Genomic DNA, 15,711 nt, shown 5'->3' with positions numbered 1-15,711 from the left:
GATTAAATGAAAACTATAGTACGACATATAACTTGTGAGCCATCAAGGAAAAAAGTACGAGAATGGTTCGCGTACCAGGATGCATGATAGCAAGCAGTAAGTATGGCCGGATATACGTTCATCCGGCAATGGAGACTTCTGGCTGAATCACGCCAGAACGCTTTTATTGATAGTCTTCAGAACATCGTGTAACAAACAAGAATGAATAGAAATGAAAATGATACAAGTAATCTGAAATAGTGGTATTTTGAGACTGTACTTCTAAACCTCCACTTATGTGATCCTATTGTCTTGACAAGAATATGTCAACCTAGTTCCGTAAACAGGAAGACAAATAATACAATGGGTCTGTCATCATAACTATATTTTGGGACTTAACATTTACACATCCTGTGACGTGATTCCATTGTCCTCTCAACGCCTCTTTTTGGAGAATATCCTGCTGGCTTGAACTTTCTATTGAATATGCCATAGGATTCTTCAGTCAATCCATCTACATAATACACCCTTCTTTCTTGCAATATCATCAATTCAATCATTTCAGTGTATTCCAAAAGAATACTCATTATTTGTTTATTTTTATAAATGATCATAAACTGTTACCGACCAGTTCGGTCTCAATTATTCTCTTAAAAGTATAGTTTATATTAGACATTTCTAATTGTCCGGTGCAATTCCCTATTTTGACTTGTGAGTGAAGAGTTGGTTGATTGTCCGCGGGATTTCCCCTTACATCATGTTAGGATCACTCATGAATCATGTACCCCGTCGCTGCTATTTCAACAAAACTATTTCTATAACCATAACAATCTATGATCCATTGTACGATTTAGACTACGTCATTACCATATGAATCACGATTAATTAGTATTGATACCAGGTGTTCTGCCTCACCGATGGCACCCGTCACAAACACATGCAAAGGCAAGTGTTCACCTGAACAAACACTGGCACATGTGGTACAGGTCAAAATAGGTAATTGCATCAGACATCACTTTGGTCACTGGTGCCTCAAATTTGAAAATTACCTCCGCTTGACTGCCACAAAACCTTTTAAAGGCCTTGCTATGGCCTTGCTAGCTGAAACCCTGATTAATAACTTTTGAGTCATATTACGCACTTTGTATGTCATGTTTTTATTTGGATTTTCAAATTGACCTACAACGCGTGTGACGTGTCTGGCAGATGTGGTGGCGGGTTAGTTACACTGTTGATATGTCATACTGATGCATCAAATCTGTCGGGTAGCCTATAATCTGAAGCGTTAGCCTAAGCAAGAAACACTAAGCTACACTATTCGAAACCTAATCTATACTGCTGATGTTAACTAATTCATTATACACAGCTGCATTATATTTCCTGAACCTGTTAGAAATGTATTTTATATAATTAACAACATCCCTTTGAACATTTTTTTTCTAGTTATAAACATTACACATAATATTATTTCAATTTAAAAACGTTTATTTGTGCATTCAAAAAAATGAAATACAGTAAACTACGTTTGTAACGAACACGCTTATAACGAACTGGCCGATATAGCGAACTTATTGTTTAGTCTCTGCCGGTTGTTGTACATATGCTGTATATACGCTTATAACGAATTATTACGAACGAAAATTAGTGGTCCCTTCGAGTTCGTTATAACCGTAGTTTACAGTATATTATATATAATGAAAATAAAAAGAAGCTATTCCTGCAAGGAGGAAAATCATAAAACACTTATCGATGTCCAATCATATAACAAATCATGCATTATTCTCAGTTATCAAGACATAAGCTGCCATCAAATATCATAACACACCAGGAACAAATAAATCTTAAAGAATCAGATTCATATGTGCACATAATAGGTTGTCAAAACGGAGCTATTACACCAATCAATAAGAGCTAACTGGTGTTTAGTAAAGAGTATAAATTGTGTACAAGTGCTACATAATAACATTTCTCTATTTTATCAATACTTAGGCATCAGAAATGTCCTTGGCAAGACTGTAAACGTTTTTTTGATCATTTTCATCAGACCGATCATCACCTCCGGGATGTCCATCAAGATTTCCATCGTCTTGAAGAAGACACTTTGTGTTGTAGTAGTCGGCCGTGTCTCTGTCTTCCTCATCGACCTTAGTGGCGTGGTCGTAGGTGTCATCAGAACATCCTTCCGGTTGCCGTTTACTTGCAACATCATAAGCATCCTCTTCACATTCAGTGTTTGTCCTCTGAATGTGACGGTAAATATCATCCACTTTGCTGGGATTCTTACACTGCTGTGCAGTGTCATAATCCCCCTCGTCCGCTGCCACGTGGTCGTACACCCCCGCGTCGGCATCAGCTGTTCTGGGAGAGTCGTGCTGACCGAGCACATTGTACTGACCCTCCTCTAAGTTCTGACCACTCGCTACATCAGAGAGTAGTGTATCTGCGGCCATGTGTTTCAGCCCAGTGGTCGCCTCTCCTGTCTGTGGAACACAGTTTGCAGTGTCGTAGTCTCCTGTGGACTTGTTACCTCTGTCAGGTCCCGAGAGGTGATTGTAGGGATTCCCGTGTTGCATAACCTTCTTCGAGTTGTCGGATTCTGACAACACGTTGTACTCATCCTCATCATTAATCTGAGAGGTGTTGATGTTGTTGTCATTGTGAGCATTGGGTCGGACTATCGCCGTTGGAAACGTGGATGACGTGGATGTTCTATCTATGTCAGGAGGTGTTATGACTGAATATGTTTCATTTTCTGTTTGTGCCTGAACGGCTAATCCATAGGTGGTGTTTTCTGCGCCAGAAGTGAAGTGTATTGGTTGATTCCCACTTTTTGTCTTAAAGCACAGTTTCTTTTGCCTGAAACACCGAAGCATCAACATGAAGTTCAATCAATCAGAACAGCAATAAGTTCTGGGTGGTTAAATTTAGTTTCCTTGAACAACAATGGTGTTGCTATGAAGTCATTTCAGTTTCGAGACGCCAAACATCCCATGAAAGTTGAGAGGAATAATTTTGGATTCCCTTTAGTATATAGTACTATTTCATAGAATGAAACCTTTAGTCTTTTTCGTCCTTGATATTTTACAGATGAGGTATGTTTTCATGAAGCACGCCTCTCTTCTTACCTTCTCAACACGACGACTACAATGAGGATTGCCAGCACAAGCAGCACACATCCTATACCTAGTCCTATGAAGCCACCTTCAGGAAGATAAATACTACATATATACTCTGAATACATATTATATTGTCATCAAATCAAAGATACATTTGGTATGTCATCATGGAGATGATTACATTAAAAAGGGTTAATAGAACATCAGAAATGGTAAAAGTGTTTAACCTTTAAGATCAAGAACACAACACTGGCAAGTTCTAAGATATTAATGAACGTTAATAATATGTTCAAAAACAACTTCTAGAGCTGCAATAATTCCCTATTTGGGCTTAAAATATCTTGCTATATCTATCCAATACAAGACCCTGTTAAAAGTGTGGTCTACGTAAACAGTGCAGCTTTCTCGACACTTGACGCTGAGAAAGAGGGATGGGTTGAAAGCTGCACTATTTTAAAGATATCCTTCTGTGCATGCACACGTGATGCCTTGTTAGCACGATAATGGTGCTGAAAAGTCATAATCCCTGTAATCCCTGTAAAGCAATTTGAGGTGCCTTAGACGACTTGGTCACACATACTCCTTACTTGTCGTTGATTGTTTTGAAGTTTCGTCAGCTTTCTAGATCATAAGTATTCTCCACGCATTATTTCTAAAGTACTTTTAGGCCTGAAAGTGAATATTTCGACTGTTTTATACTATTGTATATATACTCACACGCAAAAGAAACGCAAGTGGTTTTAAGCAAATAGGTAACAAATAATGTAGTGAAGCCTGATGGTGTTATCAATATTTTTAGTTGCATTTTGGAAGCAACATAAAACGAATTACCAAAACGCACCATTTCAATGAATATGTGGGTATCATGCGCCCAATTCTCGCGAAATGGAAAATGCACGAACTGTCACGAACTGTAGTGGGTATAAAACTGCGGCCGATTCTTGGACCTACCACTCCTTGGTCAACAATGCCACGCCTAACTCAAATTCAGAGAAACCAGGCTATGTATCGGACGTTTGGAAGCTGTAGAGTCTGTCCAAGATGTTGCCCGTCACTTCAACGTTAACATAACCACAATTTACCTTCTCCTGCATCGATACAATTCTACACAGACCACAGATAACCTTCCTCGGAGCGGTCGTCCTAGGGTCACCACACCTCGACAAGATCGGCAGATTACCCGTCAAGACCAGCGATATCCGTTCCTAACTGCAAGTGAAAGTGCTCGACAGACCATAGGAAAAAATCGACACATTAGCCGGAACACTGTGATCCGACGTCTTCGTTCGAGCAACCTCAGATGTCGCCGAACAGCACGTCGTCCTGTTCTCCAACCACGGCATCGACAAGCACGACTTCAGTGGGCACAGGGTCATCACAATTGGCGTCATCGTGAGTGGAGGCGTGTCATCTTCTCTGATGAAAGTCGCTTTTGTGTCTCCCATGCAGACGGAAGAGGCAGAATTTGGCGGCGTCGAGGTGATCGTTTCGCTGACAGAAACGTTGTGGAAAGGGATCCATGGGGTGGACCTAGCGTCATGATATGGGCAGGGATTGGACTTAATGCGAGACTTGTGCTTTCTGAATGTTGGGACACGGCGTCACTGCTCAGCGGTATATCGACCAAGTGATCAGACCCCACGTTGTTCCATCAACAACACATTTTCCAGCAGGACAACTCTCGTCCCCATGTTGCCAGAGCTACCATGGCCTTTCAGCAACAACACATCCGTGTTCTACCGTGACCAGCACTCAGCCCTGATCTGAACCCCATCGAACACTTTTGGGATGAGGTTCGAAGGCGTCTGCACAGTGTGCGCCCAGTCCCTACAACTGCCGATGAACTACGCACAGCTGCTCCTGATGTGTGCAGGAGGATCCCTAGGGCCTTCACAAATCGTCTGATCCACTCAATGTACAGGAGATGTGTGGCAGTGATCAATGCTTATGGTGGTCACACCAGGTATTGACTGACATTTTGGGTATTGACCCGAAACTGTGCCCTTAACATTTGAAAAAAATAATGATGTTATCTGCCTTTTAATCCATTAAACTGTCTTCAGTCAAATTTTGTCAATCTTCTCCTATTAGTATTTCTTGTCTTTACTGTTGAAAATAAATAACATGTATACTGCATACTCGACTTGCGTTTCTTTTGCGTGTGAGTATATTATATGATGAAACATATGTATGATTATTTGTTAGCAGCGTTTGATACACACCTGCCTGGGGATTGCTCGAAGAGTTCATAGCATCTTTCCGTCCTGCAAGTGGTGTGGTAACTTCGGTAGAGTGGACGCCATCGGTTGTACCAACTCCTTGTGCCGGTGATTTTGTTTCTGATGATGAGGATGTGTTAAAATGTGGAGTCATTGTGGGTGATTTGGTTGATAATGATGAGGATTGTGGTCATGATGTTGGTGTCATTGTGGTTGATGCTGTAGATATTTTTACTGGAGTGATCACAATGAACGATTAATAGATAACGAATCACAGTTTAATTTCAAATGATGGAGGGTGTTGGTATCAACGCTGCTTTTACCGTTATTACAGATATATTACAGCGAGAGAGACCACATTTGAGCGTCATATATTCATTTCTGTTATGCCTCACCCATCAGAGAGCAGAACTACTGACCCCACATGAGCCCGTATACCGTCAGTAAAAATCCAAGATGGTTGTTACTGACCTTATATGAGACCGTATACCGTCAGTAACAGCCATCTTGGTTTTTTCAACAACAACCTCAGATATTTCACATGAAAATTCTGGTACAGAAATTCGTTATTCGACACTGTTTTGTGTTTTAATATCATTAGTTTTTATGTGCAAGGATGTTCATGTTTTTGGATCACGTTCGTGACTTTAATAAGATTATATAAAGTTAACATTAACAGCAAGGTTTGGCTTCTGAGGTTTGAAGAGTAGTCTCGCTTTGACCTTAACGTCTTAGGTTGTAAGTGGTAAGTTTTGAGTTTTAAGTTTTGACATGTGCGACAAAGATACCAAATAGTGTAAACTTTTCGGAATAATAAATTCGTTATGTCGTCTTTAGTTGCCGTATACGGTGTCATATTAGGTTAGCCTCGTCCAATATGTTTCTGCTAACCTAATATGACACCCTCAACTAAAGACGGCAACGGCAACTAAATACACCATAACTAATAGTATCCCTTTGGGAAATCGAAGCTTGGCATTCGGCGTGGCCGACCAACCACATCCCTTCGGCGTCTTGTTTAAAAAATTATAAAAATAATAATTATTGAAACCTATAGCTGTGGCTGTCATAGCTATATGAGACTAAAGTCTGTTTCTAATTCATAATTACAGTTTCATGGTCACTTAACTTCAAAGTTTATAAACAACAACCAAAGTACACATCAGTTTGTTGATGATGAGTTTTAAAATGACAAGCACGTTTTCACTAAAGTACTAAGCATCTATGATCTCTATCACTACCGGTTTTCCTCCCACTTTACAACATGTTATATTCATTTTTAAAAATCTTAACGACCTTGACTATAATAAAAAATTCATGACCATAATTTAGGGAGCGAATTTGACCTTCAATATATAATACAAGTATTTCAAGGTTACATACAGCATATAAAAAAACTATGAAATCCTGTCCTGGTGTGGTAAAGAAACAACTAGTTTTTGAGAACACCAAAATATTTTACTTTGTTCAAAAACAAATCCTTTTAGAATTGTATATATTTCCATATCGTGACATCAAATCTCGATATGAATCTGTTAGATACATTACCCAGTTCGTGTTACGCCTATGTGAACAGAATATCTGACTCAACACTTGACCTTCAGTGAGTGAGTGAGATGGGTTCAACACCACTCTTGACACTTTTTCAGAAATATGATGCATGTAAGCTTAAGTGATGTAAATTCAGGTTAGCCTGAAATCCACGAACACGATGATAGTAACGACAACACTAGAATCAAAATAAAGGCACATCTTCGATCCCATGATTATAGGATTCATGCCTGACTCAAGCTTGCAACACTGTAAAGCAAATTGCGGTACATTAGACGACTGGTTACACATGCGCCTTACTTGTCGCGGTTTGTTTTTAAATTTCGTTTAGCGTTATAGATCATATTTATTCTCAAAGGATTATATCTAACAGCAATTTTGGGCCTGAAAGTGGAAATATGTCAACTTTGATTCAAAATGGGTGAAATGGGACAAATGAGCTTAACTGATTTTGAGTAGCCGCAAACTAACATGTGCTTGTCTGGTTTCAGAGCCATTATGACAGGATGACTGAAGTAGAGAAGTGAACTTTACCATTTTCACATATGAACGTCCTATTTTCTGAACATGGCCTCCAGTAGAAACGCTTCATTCCATTCTTCTGCTTGTATACACTCAGACACATGGTGTCTGAAGACGAACTACTGGGATAGCCATCGTAGCTCAAAGCCTCCTTTCCTGAAAAGAATATTAGAATAGGGTATCGGCACATGCAGTAGCACAACCTTTCAGACAGATACAATACCATACATTTTACTTCATGTATAGGTAATGTCGCTGACGAAAGTGTATAGCATAGATTTAATAAAAGCTGAAGGACACCAAAATTATTGGCAAATGTAGGAACACCTTAATTGTATCAGATATATCTCCACTCCACCGAGACAAGTTGTTTTTTGTAAAAGGACATGAAGACAAATAACCATTTGCCGGGAGTAACAACTTTTTAACGAATGCACTTGTTTTGGGGGACAGGCTGTCACACTTGTAATGTAATTATATATATTCAGTACACACACTCTCAGTTTATACTCTGAAAACCGTATAATAATAGTTTGCTTCTGGTAAAAACGAAGGTTTCAATCAATTCTCTTGAGCATCTTCTTTTGATAAAACGTTTTTATTCTTGGTGAAGGGGTGGATGTTTTCATGTCAGAGAGACAAGGATGAAGAAGCAAAATTCACACGAATATTCAAATTCAATTGATAATGACAACTTTATTTTCATTTGTGTTGTGATAACTCTATTACCAATAAAGGTGAAATAAAATAATGCAATCTTATATTTAAGTAGCAATCTTACTGTTGTCAATGCTTGATGCAATGAGCTTGGACATGTGAACAATATGCAACAATTTTCAATAACCGCTGCTACAAATCTTCTTGAAATGATCTTGGTTTTCATACAAATCTGTCAAAACAATTTCGGATTAAAAAATGGACCAAATGGAACTTATTATGTATTGCGAGGAGTATGGTTTTCGCAAGTGAGTCGTTGTGATACATGATGAAGACAAATAACTGTCAGAAATGCATAATGCAAGAGTAGAGTCAGAACATGTTTCAAATACAGAGCAAAGATATATACTTTCGTGGGTAACGATATTGACCCATTTGAAATGTCGAATTATAAAATAATAGAAAATTTTATAATATTATTAAAGGTATCGGGTCGTGATCAGGTGTGACATCTTTCCGGTTCATTGTACTATCAAGTACAGAATTATGATCAAGGACCTGAGCAAAAATGATTGTTTCACTATATGGTCGTACTGTCTTTATTCATGTATCCTGAGAAAAAACAGCTTCGATCAAACTGAATAATTTTTCCAAAAGCCTCCGAAAGCCTGCAAGCTTTCTATATTGCTTCAGAGGGGGGTTTGTCCAAGTCAGGCACGGGACCCCAGTCGTCTAAAGTCCCGCTTTTATCTGTGCATAGCTGCGTCGTTTGGGCACGTCAGAAACCTATGATCATGAGTTCGAATACTAGTTCTCTAGGTTTGTTATCACCACATCCGTGCTCGTTGGTTTCACCAAAGGGGTAAACGTCTGAGACCTGCATTACTTCAGGCTTTCCTCCCACATTAAGCTGACACACCGTGATATAACTGAGCGTTAAACCCAAATCAATGACTTTAAAGTAAACCAATCAGCTTTTCTTATAGTCCAAATAGGGCTCCTACTAGACTATGTCCTTTGAACATTCTAGATGTCAATATGCAACACTAGACCCTGGGTCAATATCTATTCAAAGTGACACGAATGAATTTTGAGTTCTGATCCAGAAAGGAAATGAACCAACAACGCCGTTGGCCTCGTATTCGATATGATTTGAAAGAAACGTTAACACCTTAATGGTTCGCATGTAAACATATAATATGCGCTGTGCTGTAACCTTGTTTAAATCAATCGTGACATAACCCCAACTTTACGTGAATATATAGTGTATGACCCTTACCGCTTATCCATTGCCTGTGTATATCTTTGTATAAGCCAATCCAGTATATTGTGGTCGTACTCGTGAGGCTAAGAAGAACGTTCTGAACAGCTGTATTAAGTTTAACCAAGTGGCATCTCCTGTCGGCATCATACCAGGACTTTTTCCAGCAATCTATGTATGTACGTGGACCTATAAAATAAAAGGACAACAATTGAAAAGTTTGATAAGAAAAGCTGGTGCAAGTTTCTTGCATGTATGGTTGTTTACAACTTTCTCTATGGTGGCCGAGAGGGGACAAGGCTGTCTCGCCTTCATTTACGACCGAGAGAAGCGATGAAACCATAACACAAGACGAAAAGTGATAACACGAGCCGAGAAAGCGATATGTGTGTCGCTTTCTCGTCTCGTGCTGTCGCTTTATCGCGGTAAAGCAATATCCCCTCTTGGCCACCATAGGGATCGCATGTGTTATGGGTCTCTATATCATAAAAGGTATATACCCAAAACAGCAGTAATTTATTGTTAAACGACACCTCGGTATCATTAAGGGGCTGACCATTTAATACACGGATATAAGGGTTGTGGGGATGGGGGTCGCCATGATGTTGTTTTCTTTGTTTTGGGGGCTCGGGGTATGGGGGTAGTTTTGTTCATTAAAGAGAGCTGAGATTTTTTCCAGTAACATTTCAAATTATGCCTATCGAGGGAATGTTAAAAAATTGTATAGACGAAGGTGATTTTAAAACAACCCACGGACTTATGCGTAAAACGTAATTGATTGAATTATAGCCCTATTTATGAGTTGTGTGGGACCATTGCGCCGTCAGCGCGTGGCGGGTCATGGCAATACTCTCTAGTTAAATCAGGTTAAAATCTAAATCTATACTATTCAAAAGAAGTTGAAGAACACCCGATTCACCCGATATGACTGGTTAATCAGCCATGTCTGAATGTATTCCAAAACACAGCCTTATAATTGTTTGTGTTCTTTAATCTGTTTAGAGTAGTAGAAAATGTTACAGTGTGAATGCCATAATACTGTTGTCCGTAAATATTCTTTTTGACATCACGACTGGGGACACTAGAAATGGGCTTAAAACTAGTAATTCCCATAACAGGGGCAATTAAGTTTCCCCAAAAATGCAAATTATCCGCCGACTTTCTGCGAAATACAGTAAAGTAACAGACTTTTCTGTTGTAGTGTATGTGATTGTTGCTAATGGACTACAATTCAAGAAAGTAAACACATGCGTGTATCCAAGCAAACCAAGAAAGCATTCTGTATCTATATCTAACAAAATTATCTTCTACGAAAGGTTGAAAAGGTATTGTTTCTCTGCTGAAACATTGGCCTTCATGATTTGCCATGGGATGAACAATAGCATTAACATGCATTTTGTCATCACCATCAGTACGCGAAAAGCGTATCCTGCACCACCGATAACACCCCATCACAAGGACATGCAAAGGTCAGACAAGTGTTCAACTGAAGAAACACTGGGACGACACAGTGTACAATTTAAAATAGGGAATTGCATCGGACAGCATTCTGGACACTGATGCATCAAATTTGAAATTTCTTCCACCTTACTATGACGTTGATTAGGGTAACTCTGATCAAACAGCTTTTCAGCAAGAGTTGTGTAGCGCTTTTTGAAATTTTGTTAGAAAGAGCATGCTTGTTTGTACCTCAAAAGAAACCATGCGTCTTAAGTCCATAGATGGCTATCTAATTATGAGTGAGTGAGTATGGTTTTTATCTCAGTAAACTTGTGAACTCACAGTAAATTGTTTTCACTTTTGACAAATTCCTCTGAACGTTTGATGATACTGATGTAACTATATATGTGGTCACCACAATAAGTGAAGTTTGTTGTTTGGGAAGGCGGGGGACAAAGTTTAGAAAATCAAATGTTTGACAAAATTAAACTTCTTTCTTTTCTGAGATTACAAAATGTCAAGCAAATCCTTTAAGTTTTTGAGAATCCACATAGTATTAAATCAATTTAGCACAATTACTTGCTGTGAGCATAAAGAAAGTCCTTCCTTGATTGTTTAGAGATTATGGTTAATCTTTCAGACAGGGATTTGGTGGTACATTTGCTGTACCTTGCAATATATCTATCTTTGTATGGTTTATTTATGGATTGTTGGAATCTAGTACAAAAGAAGAATGGACATGTCTTCCGGTTTTAGAGCCAAGTCACGGTTTTAGAGTCCCTGGTGACAACATGGTAGTGGTGATTCAGTCAATAATAGGTTGCTATGACAATGTCACCCGCAAGTGTAACATCCTCTCAACATACGTTGCTAGGAACTTCTCTACAATATATTCTTGAACATATTGAGATGGATAACATATTTTGTTTATGTGAATGACGGATATATTTTTATTTTTATTTTTGGGTCATTTTATTTGTTATCATCCAGAAAATGGTCTAAAATACATAACATTAAGGTTGTGACACATACCATAAAAGGAACCAATGGAGATTAATCTTCTTGTGTGTGAAACGTAATGAAATCATACCTCTATAAATGCAGGCATAACATCTTTCTTTGTTTTGGCAATCTTCATATGTGCTGCTGTGTATGGAGAGGTCTCCATCCCGACGTATTGCATAAGCACAGTAATTGTCTTCCTCTTGATAAAATGTAATGTTTTCTACAAAACATAAAGACAAATTATCAATCAAACATAAAGTTTAGTTATTTAGTCCGCTCTCTCACTTTGAATGAAGACTGGCATGCTGATGGTAATGACACAATTTGAAAGAAGGACGTTTTCGACACTGATCAAAATATAGTATGCGGCCTGTCACCACTGACCTTTCCACAATATGGAACTGAAGTGTGAAGGGAATGAACATTCAATGATTCTGAAACAGCCCTGTGCCTCGTGCCACAAAATGATCTCAAATCTACGACGACCGCGTGTTTATGTTAAGTGTGGGTGTTATGAGAGTAGTAGGAAGTTTTAGTGGCTCAGAGATCCCAATTTTTAATTGCTCTAAGCCAAAGAAAACCTCCACAAAAGAAAGATATACCCTTGATAGTAAAACATGTGGATGTAGATTCCATGGTGATCGGAAATGAAATATAAGATAAGTGTCAAATGTAATAAATTATTAATGGCACCAAGACCTGGTAACGAGCAAGATAACGTTGTCTGTGTCAAGGGTCTAGGAACCGATCAGAGCATAAATAGCATTATTTCAACAATTACATGGATGGTATGATATCAATGCAGTACATACCTAGCCTATATACTGACATCCCTTGGACGTTTCCACACTTTTCGTCCAAGTTTCCTGGACACGTGTTCTCAGGTGTCATCGAAGTTGTAGTGCTGTATCTTACTTTTAGACAGTAGCACGTGGTTCCCTGTAAATGCGCACAAAGGTAGATATAATGTCATAATCATTCAGTGTTGCCATGAGTATTTACGCTACATTTGCATGGCATCAAAACAAAACTGTATGGCGAACGTACTGCGCTCAAATAAACAAAGGGAAGATAAGTTACGGTCTATTTCACCTCGTCTCTAAACATAATAGATTAAACAATGAAAACTTAAACAAATTGTTATAATATCTATGTTTTCATCGGGCATCTCAGGCCTCTGGAAATGATAAAACCTTGGATAGGATTGGCCTTCAGTGATCCTTGAGGCCTAAAAAACTTGTTTTATCATCATAGTACGTTTATGAGTAAGTGAGTTGAGTTTATTGCCGCTTTGAAGAGTAATTATATCACAGCGTTCTTTTTTTGAATATAGTGGTTTATGTATTAAATGAGAGTGTCCAAGCTATATAATGGCGATCTGAAAATAATCGAGTCTGCACCATACAATCCAGTGATTGATATCATGAGCCTCGATCCACGCAATTGGAATACGATGACATCTATCAACCTAGTCAGCGAGCCTGACCACCCGATCCCGTTAGTCGTCTCTTTCGATAAGCATGGATTGCTGAAGACCTTTTCTAACCCGGATCTTCACGGGTCGTGATGAGAGTGAGTGAGTCTGGTCATATCACAGTGTTTAATGTGTGTAATAAATCTCAACAGATGACGGAAATTTAGAAAATTACTACTTCATCTCAGACGGATACGGTGCTGACAACCAAAGGATCATAACCAGGGCGAATATCGGATTCCAATCCTGCTAGCATGCTAGACGCTTCTCTGCAGAGAGAGACGCGGCGTCTGTGACAACAGGGCTACCACTCACACTGCACTTGAATTAAATTAATACATATTCCGAACAGTAGTATATGCAGTATCACGGAAGTTGCCATACTGCATGTTGCATATATTTCAAATCATGAATTTGGTGAACCTACCTTCATGCCTACTGAAGCTGCTGGGCTGCAATGACGATGGCACTTCCATACCGAGTTATCAAGAAATTCTACCATTGATTCTGCTGTCACACTCCCCAGGGGAAGGAAGCCAGCATAGGTGTACAGGGGACTGACATCTTCTGTATGTGAATAATTGAAGGTATTGAACGTGTAAGAAGGCTTTACTGTTCCTACTTTAGGTGTATTGCTATGATAAATGATGTACTTCTATTAAGGACATTAACACCATGTATGCTTGTGTGTAATTGTCTTTAACCAATCAAAATTAAAACATTTTTGTAATTGTGTAAGGTGTGGCCAGTAGGCCGATATTTTCAATTGCCCTTATTGTACCTGTCCAAAGCCAGGCTAAGTACTGCATGGCACCTATCCAGTAGTAGGTGCCGGACTGTAGACGGTCTAGTGGAATGTCCTCTGAGCCTGGTGTGTACAACCTGCCTTCTGTCACATTGCATCGGCTTTGTGCCTCCCACCAAGTGCTTGGTTCATCCATAATGCGTATTCGAGAAGATTCTACAAATTGATTTTCAGAAAGTGAATTGTTTGATAGGCATTACTAAGAAGTTGACGGATGACAAAGTAGACACAATTTATGGATAACAACTTCTTTAATTCCTGTAAAGGCGGCTTTTTGATTAGATCCTTATAGTCGCCTTTACAGTAAATAAAGAAGTTGTTATCAATAAATTATCTCTACTTTGTCATTCGTCGACTTCTAAGTAATGCCTATCAAACAATTCATATCAAAGGACCCAAAATATGTGACTTTCGTTTTGACGTTTCATATTGTAGAATTCATATACAATCGCGTTTGACAGTAATAAAAGAAGTTGTTATCCATAAATTGTGTCTACTTTGTTTCAGAAAGTGATTAATGTAAAGCACCATAATTCGGATAACAATTTTATCTAGCACTCCTTTCTCTTGTATGTCTCTTCCAAATATGTTAAGATTTCGTCAATTATGTCTCATTTATGAAAAGTGAAATTAAGATAAAAGCGTATGTACATCATTTAAATGCAGTACAGCTCTCCAAACCATTGTTTTCTACCGTGCATTGTGACAACACATGCATGACGTCATGATAACATCAAGTGCCCTCAGTACGTGTTCACATAACTGTAACATGTGATAGCTTTACACAAGTATACGTAGAGATGCACATGTACCTGGTTGCTGACGATGACTATTTACGGTATGATTATATAAGAAGCACAGGGTTAGTAAAACACGCGTGACACATGAACGACTCACAATCAAGAGTCCATCATAATACCCTGAAATATGCACGATTTGTCTCTAAAAGAGTTACCGATTGATGTCACGAAACATCAAGTGTAACATAAATATTGTGGACGTCAATGTTTGAAGCCCCAGGTAAGACATAGTACCTTTAAACAGGTGAGCCCGTGTCTGAAGACATAATATCATACCAAGTTTTATACATAGGGGACAGTTTGTCAGGATCTTAATGGAACGAGAACTTACGTATTCCCCGGCATATGACAGCTCCCCAACAGACGAACAGCCATGTAAACAACATATCCGACACCCACTGATCCCATGTAGCCACTGCTTACAGTAGTCTGTGGCCTACAAGGAAGTTAATTCACTCACAACTTGGCCAGTCAACAAAGCCCGGGAAAATATTATGTCTGCATGTCACACATAATTCAGCGGAGCACTGCACACAGGCAACCAGATACTGCACACAGGTAACCAGATACTGCACACAGTCAACCAAACACTCCACACAGGCAACCAGATACTGCACACAGGCAGCCAGATACTGCACACAGGCAACCAAACACTGCACACAGGCAACCAAACACTCCACACAAGGAACCAAGTACTGCACACAGGCAACCAATTACTGCACACAGGCAACCAAGTACTGCACACAGGCAACCAAGTACTGCACACAGGCAACCACATACTGCACACAGGCAACCAAGTACTGCACACAGGCAACCAAGTACTGCACACAAGGAACCAAGTACTGCACACAGGCAACCAAATACTACACACAGGCAACCAAA

At 39.1% G+C, this 15,711-nt stretch overlaps 2 protein-coding genes across 2 annotated transcripts; both read right to left on the bottom strand.

Annotated features, from left to right (window-relative positions):
* Positions 1 to 1,476: 1,476 nt before the first annotated feature.
* On the bottom strand, positions 1,477 to 5,468 carry LOC124134893. Its single transcript, XM_048403351.1, has 3 exons — positions 5,318 to 5,468; positions 3,105 to 3,180; positions 1,477 to 2,835 (listed from the first exon to the last, which is right to left on the bottom strand). The coding sequence occupies exons 1-3, from the start codon at positions 5,466 to 5,468 to the stop codon at positions 1,965 to 1,967; spliced, it is 1,098 nt and encodes a 365-aa protein (XP_048259308.1). The 3' UTR covers positions 1,477 to 1,964.
* A 1,866-nt stretch (positions 5,469 to 7,334) lies between these two features.
* LOC125384466 lies at positions 7,335 to 15,232 on the bottom strand. The gene is made up of 7 exons (XM_048403821.1): positions 15,161 to 15,232; positions 14,006 to 14,185; positions 13,652 to 13,791; positions 12,563 to 12,689; positions 11,836 to 11,970; positions 9,324 to 9,494; positions 7,335 to 7,543 (listed from the first exon to the last, which is right to left on the bottom strand). Exons 1-7 carry the CDS (start codon positions 15,213 to 15,215, stop codon positions 7,362 to 7,364), a joined length of 990 nt encoding a protein of 329 aa, XP_048259778.1. The 5' UTR covers positions 15,216 to 15,232; the 3' UTR covers positions 7,335 to 7,361.
* Between the last annotated feature and the right edge of the window lie 479 nt (positions 15,233 to 15,711).

Source organism: Haliotis rufescens, unplaced genomic scaffold (genome assembly GCF_023055435.1).
Source record: "Haliotis rufescens isolate VD_foot unplaced genomic scaffold, xgHalRufe1.0.p SCAF_3, whole genome shotgun sequence".
NCBI classification, from domain to species: domain Eukaryota; kingdom Metazoa; phylum Mollusca; class Gastropoda; order Lepetellida; family Haliotidae; genus Haliotis; species Haliotis rufescens.
This window is presented reverse-complemented; position numbering and strand designations above follow the sequence as displayed.

Excerpts from the sequence above, each read along its gene's own strand:
- LOC124134893 (XM_048403351.1), bottom strand. The coding sequence starts at position 5,468 with ATGACTCCACATTTTAACACATCCTCATCATCAGAAACAAAATCACCG. Across the intron at positions 3,181-5,317 it reads TTCGAGCAATCCCCAGGCAG|GTGGCTTCATAGGACTAGGT; the intron begins GTGTGTATCAAA and ends ATCTTCCTGAAG. Across the intron at positions 2,836-3,104 it reads GTAGTCGTCGTGTTGAGAAG|GCAAAAGAAACTGTGCTTTA; the intron begins GTAAGAAGAGAG and ends TCGGTGTTTCAG.
- LOC125384466 (XM_048403821.1), bottom strand. The coding sequence starts at position 15,215 with ATGTTGTTTACATGGCTGTTCGTCTGTTGGGGAGCTGTCATATGCCGG. Across the intron at positions 14,186-15,160 it reads TGTCATATGCCGGGGAATAC|AATCTTCTCGAATACGCATT; the intron begins GTAAGTTCTCGT and ends ATCAATTTGTAG. Across the intron at positions 7,544-9,323 it reads ACACAGGCAATGGATAAGCG|GAAAGGAGGCTTTGAGCTAC; the intron begins GTAAGGGTCATA and ends TATTCTTTTCAG.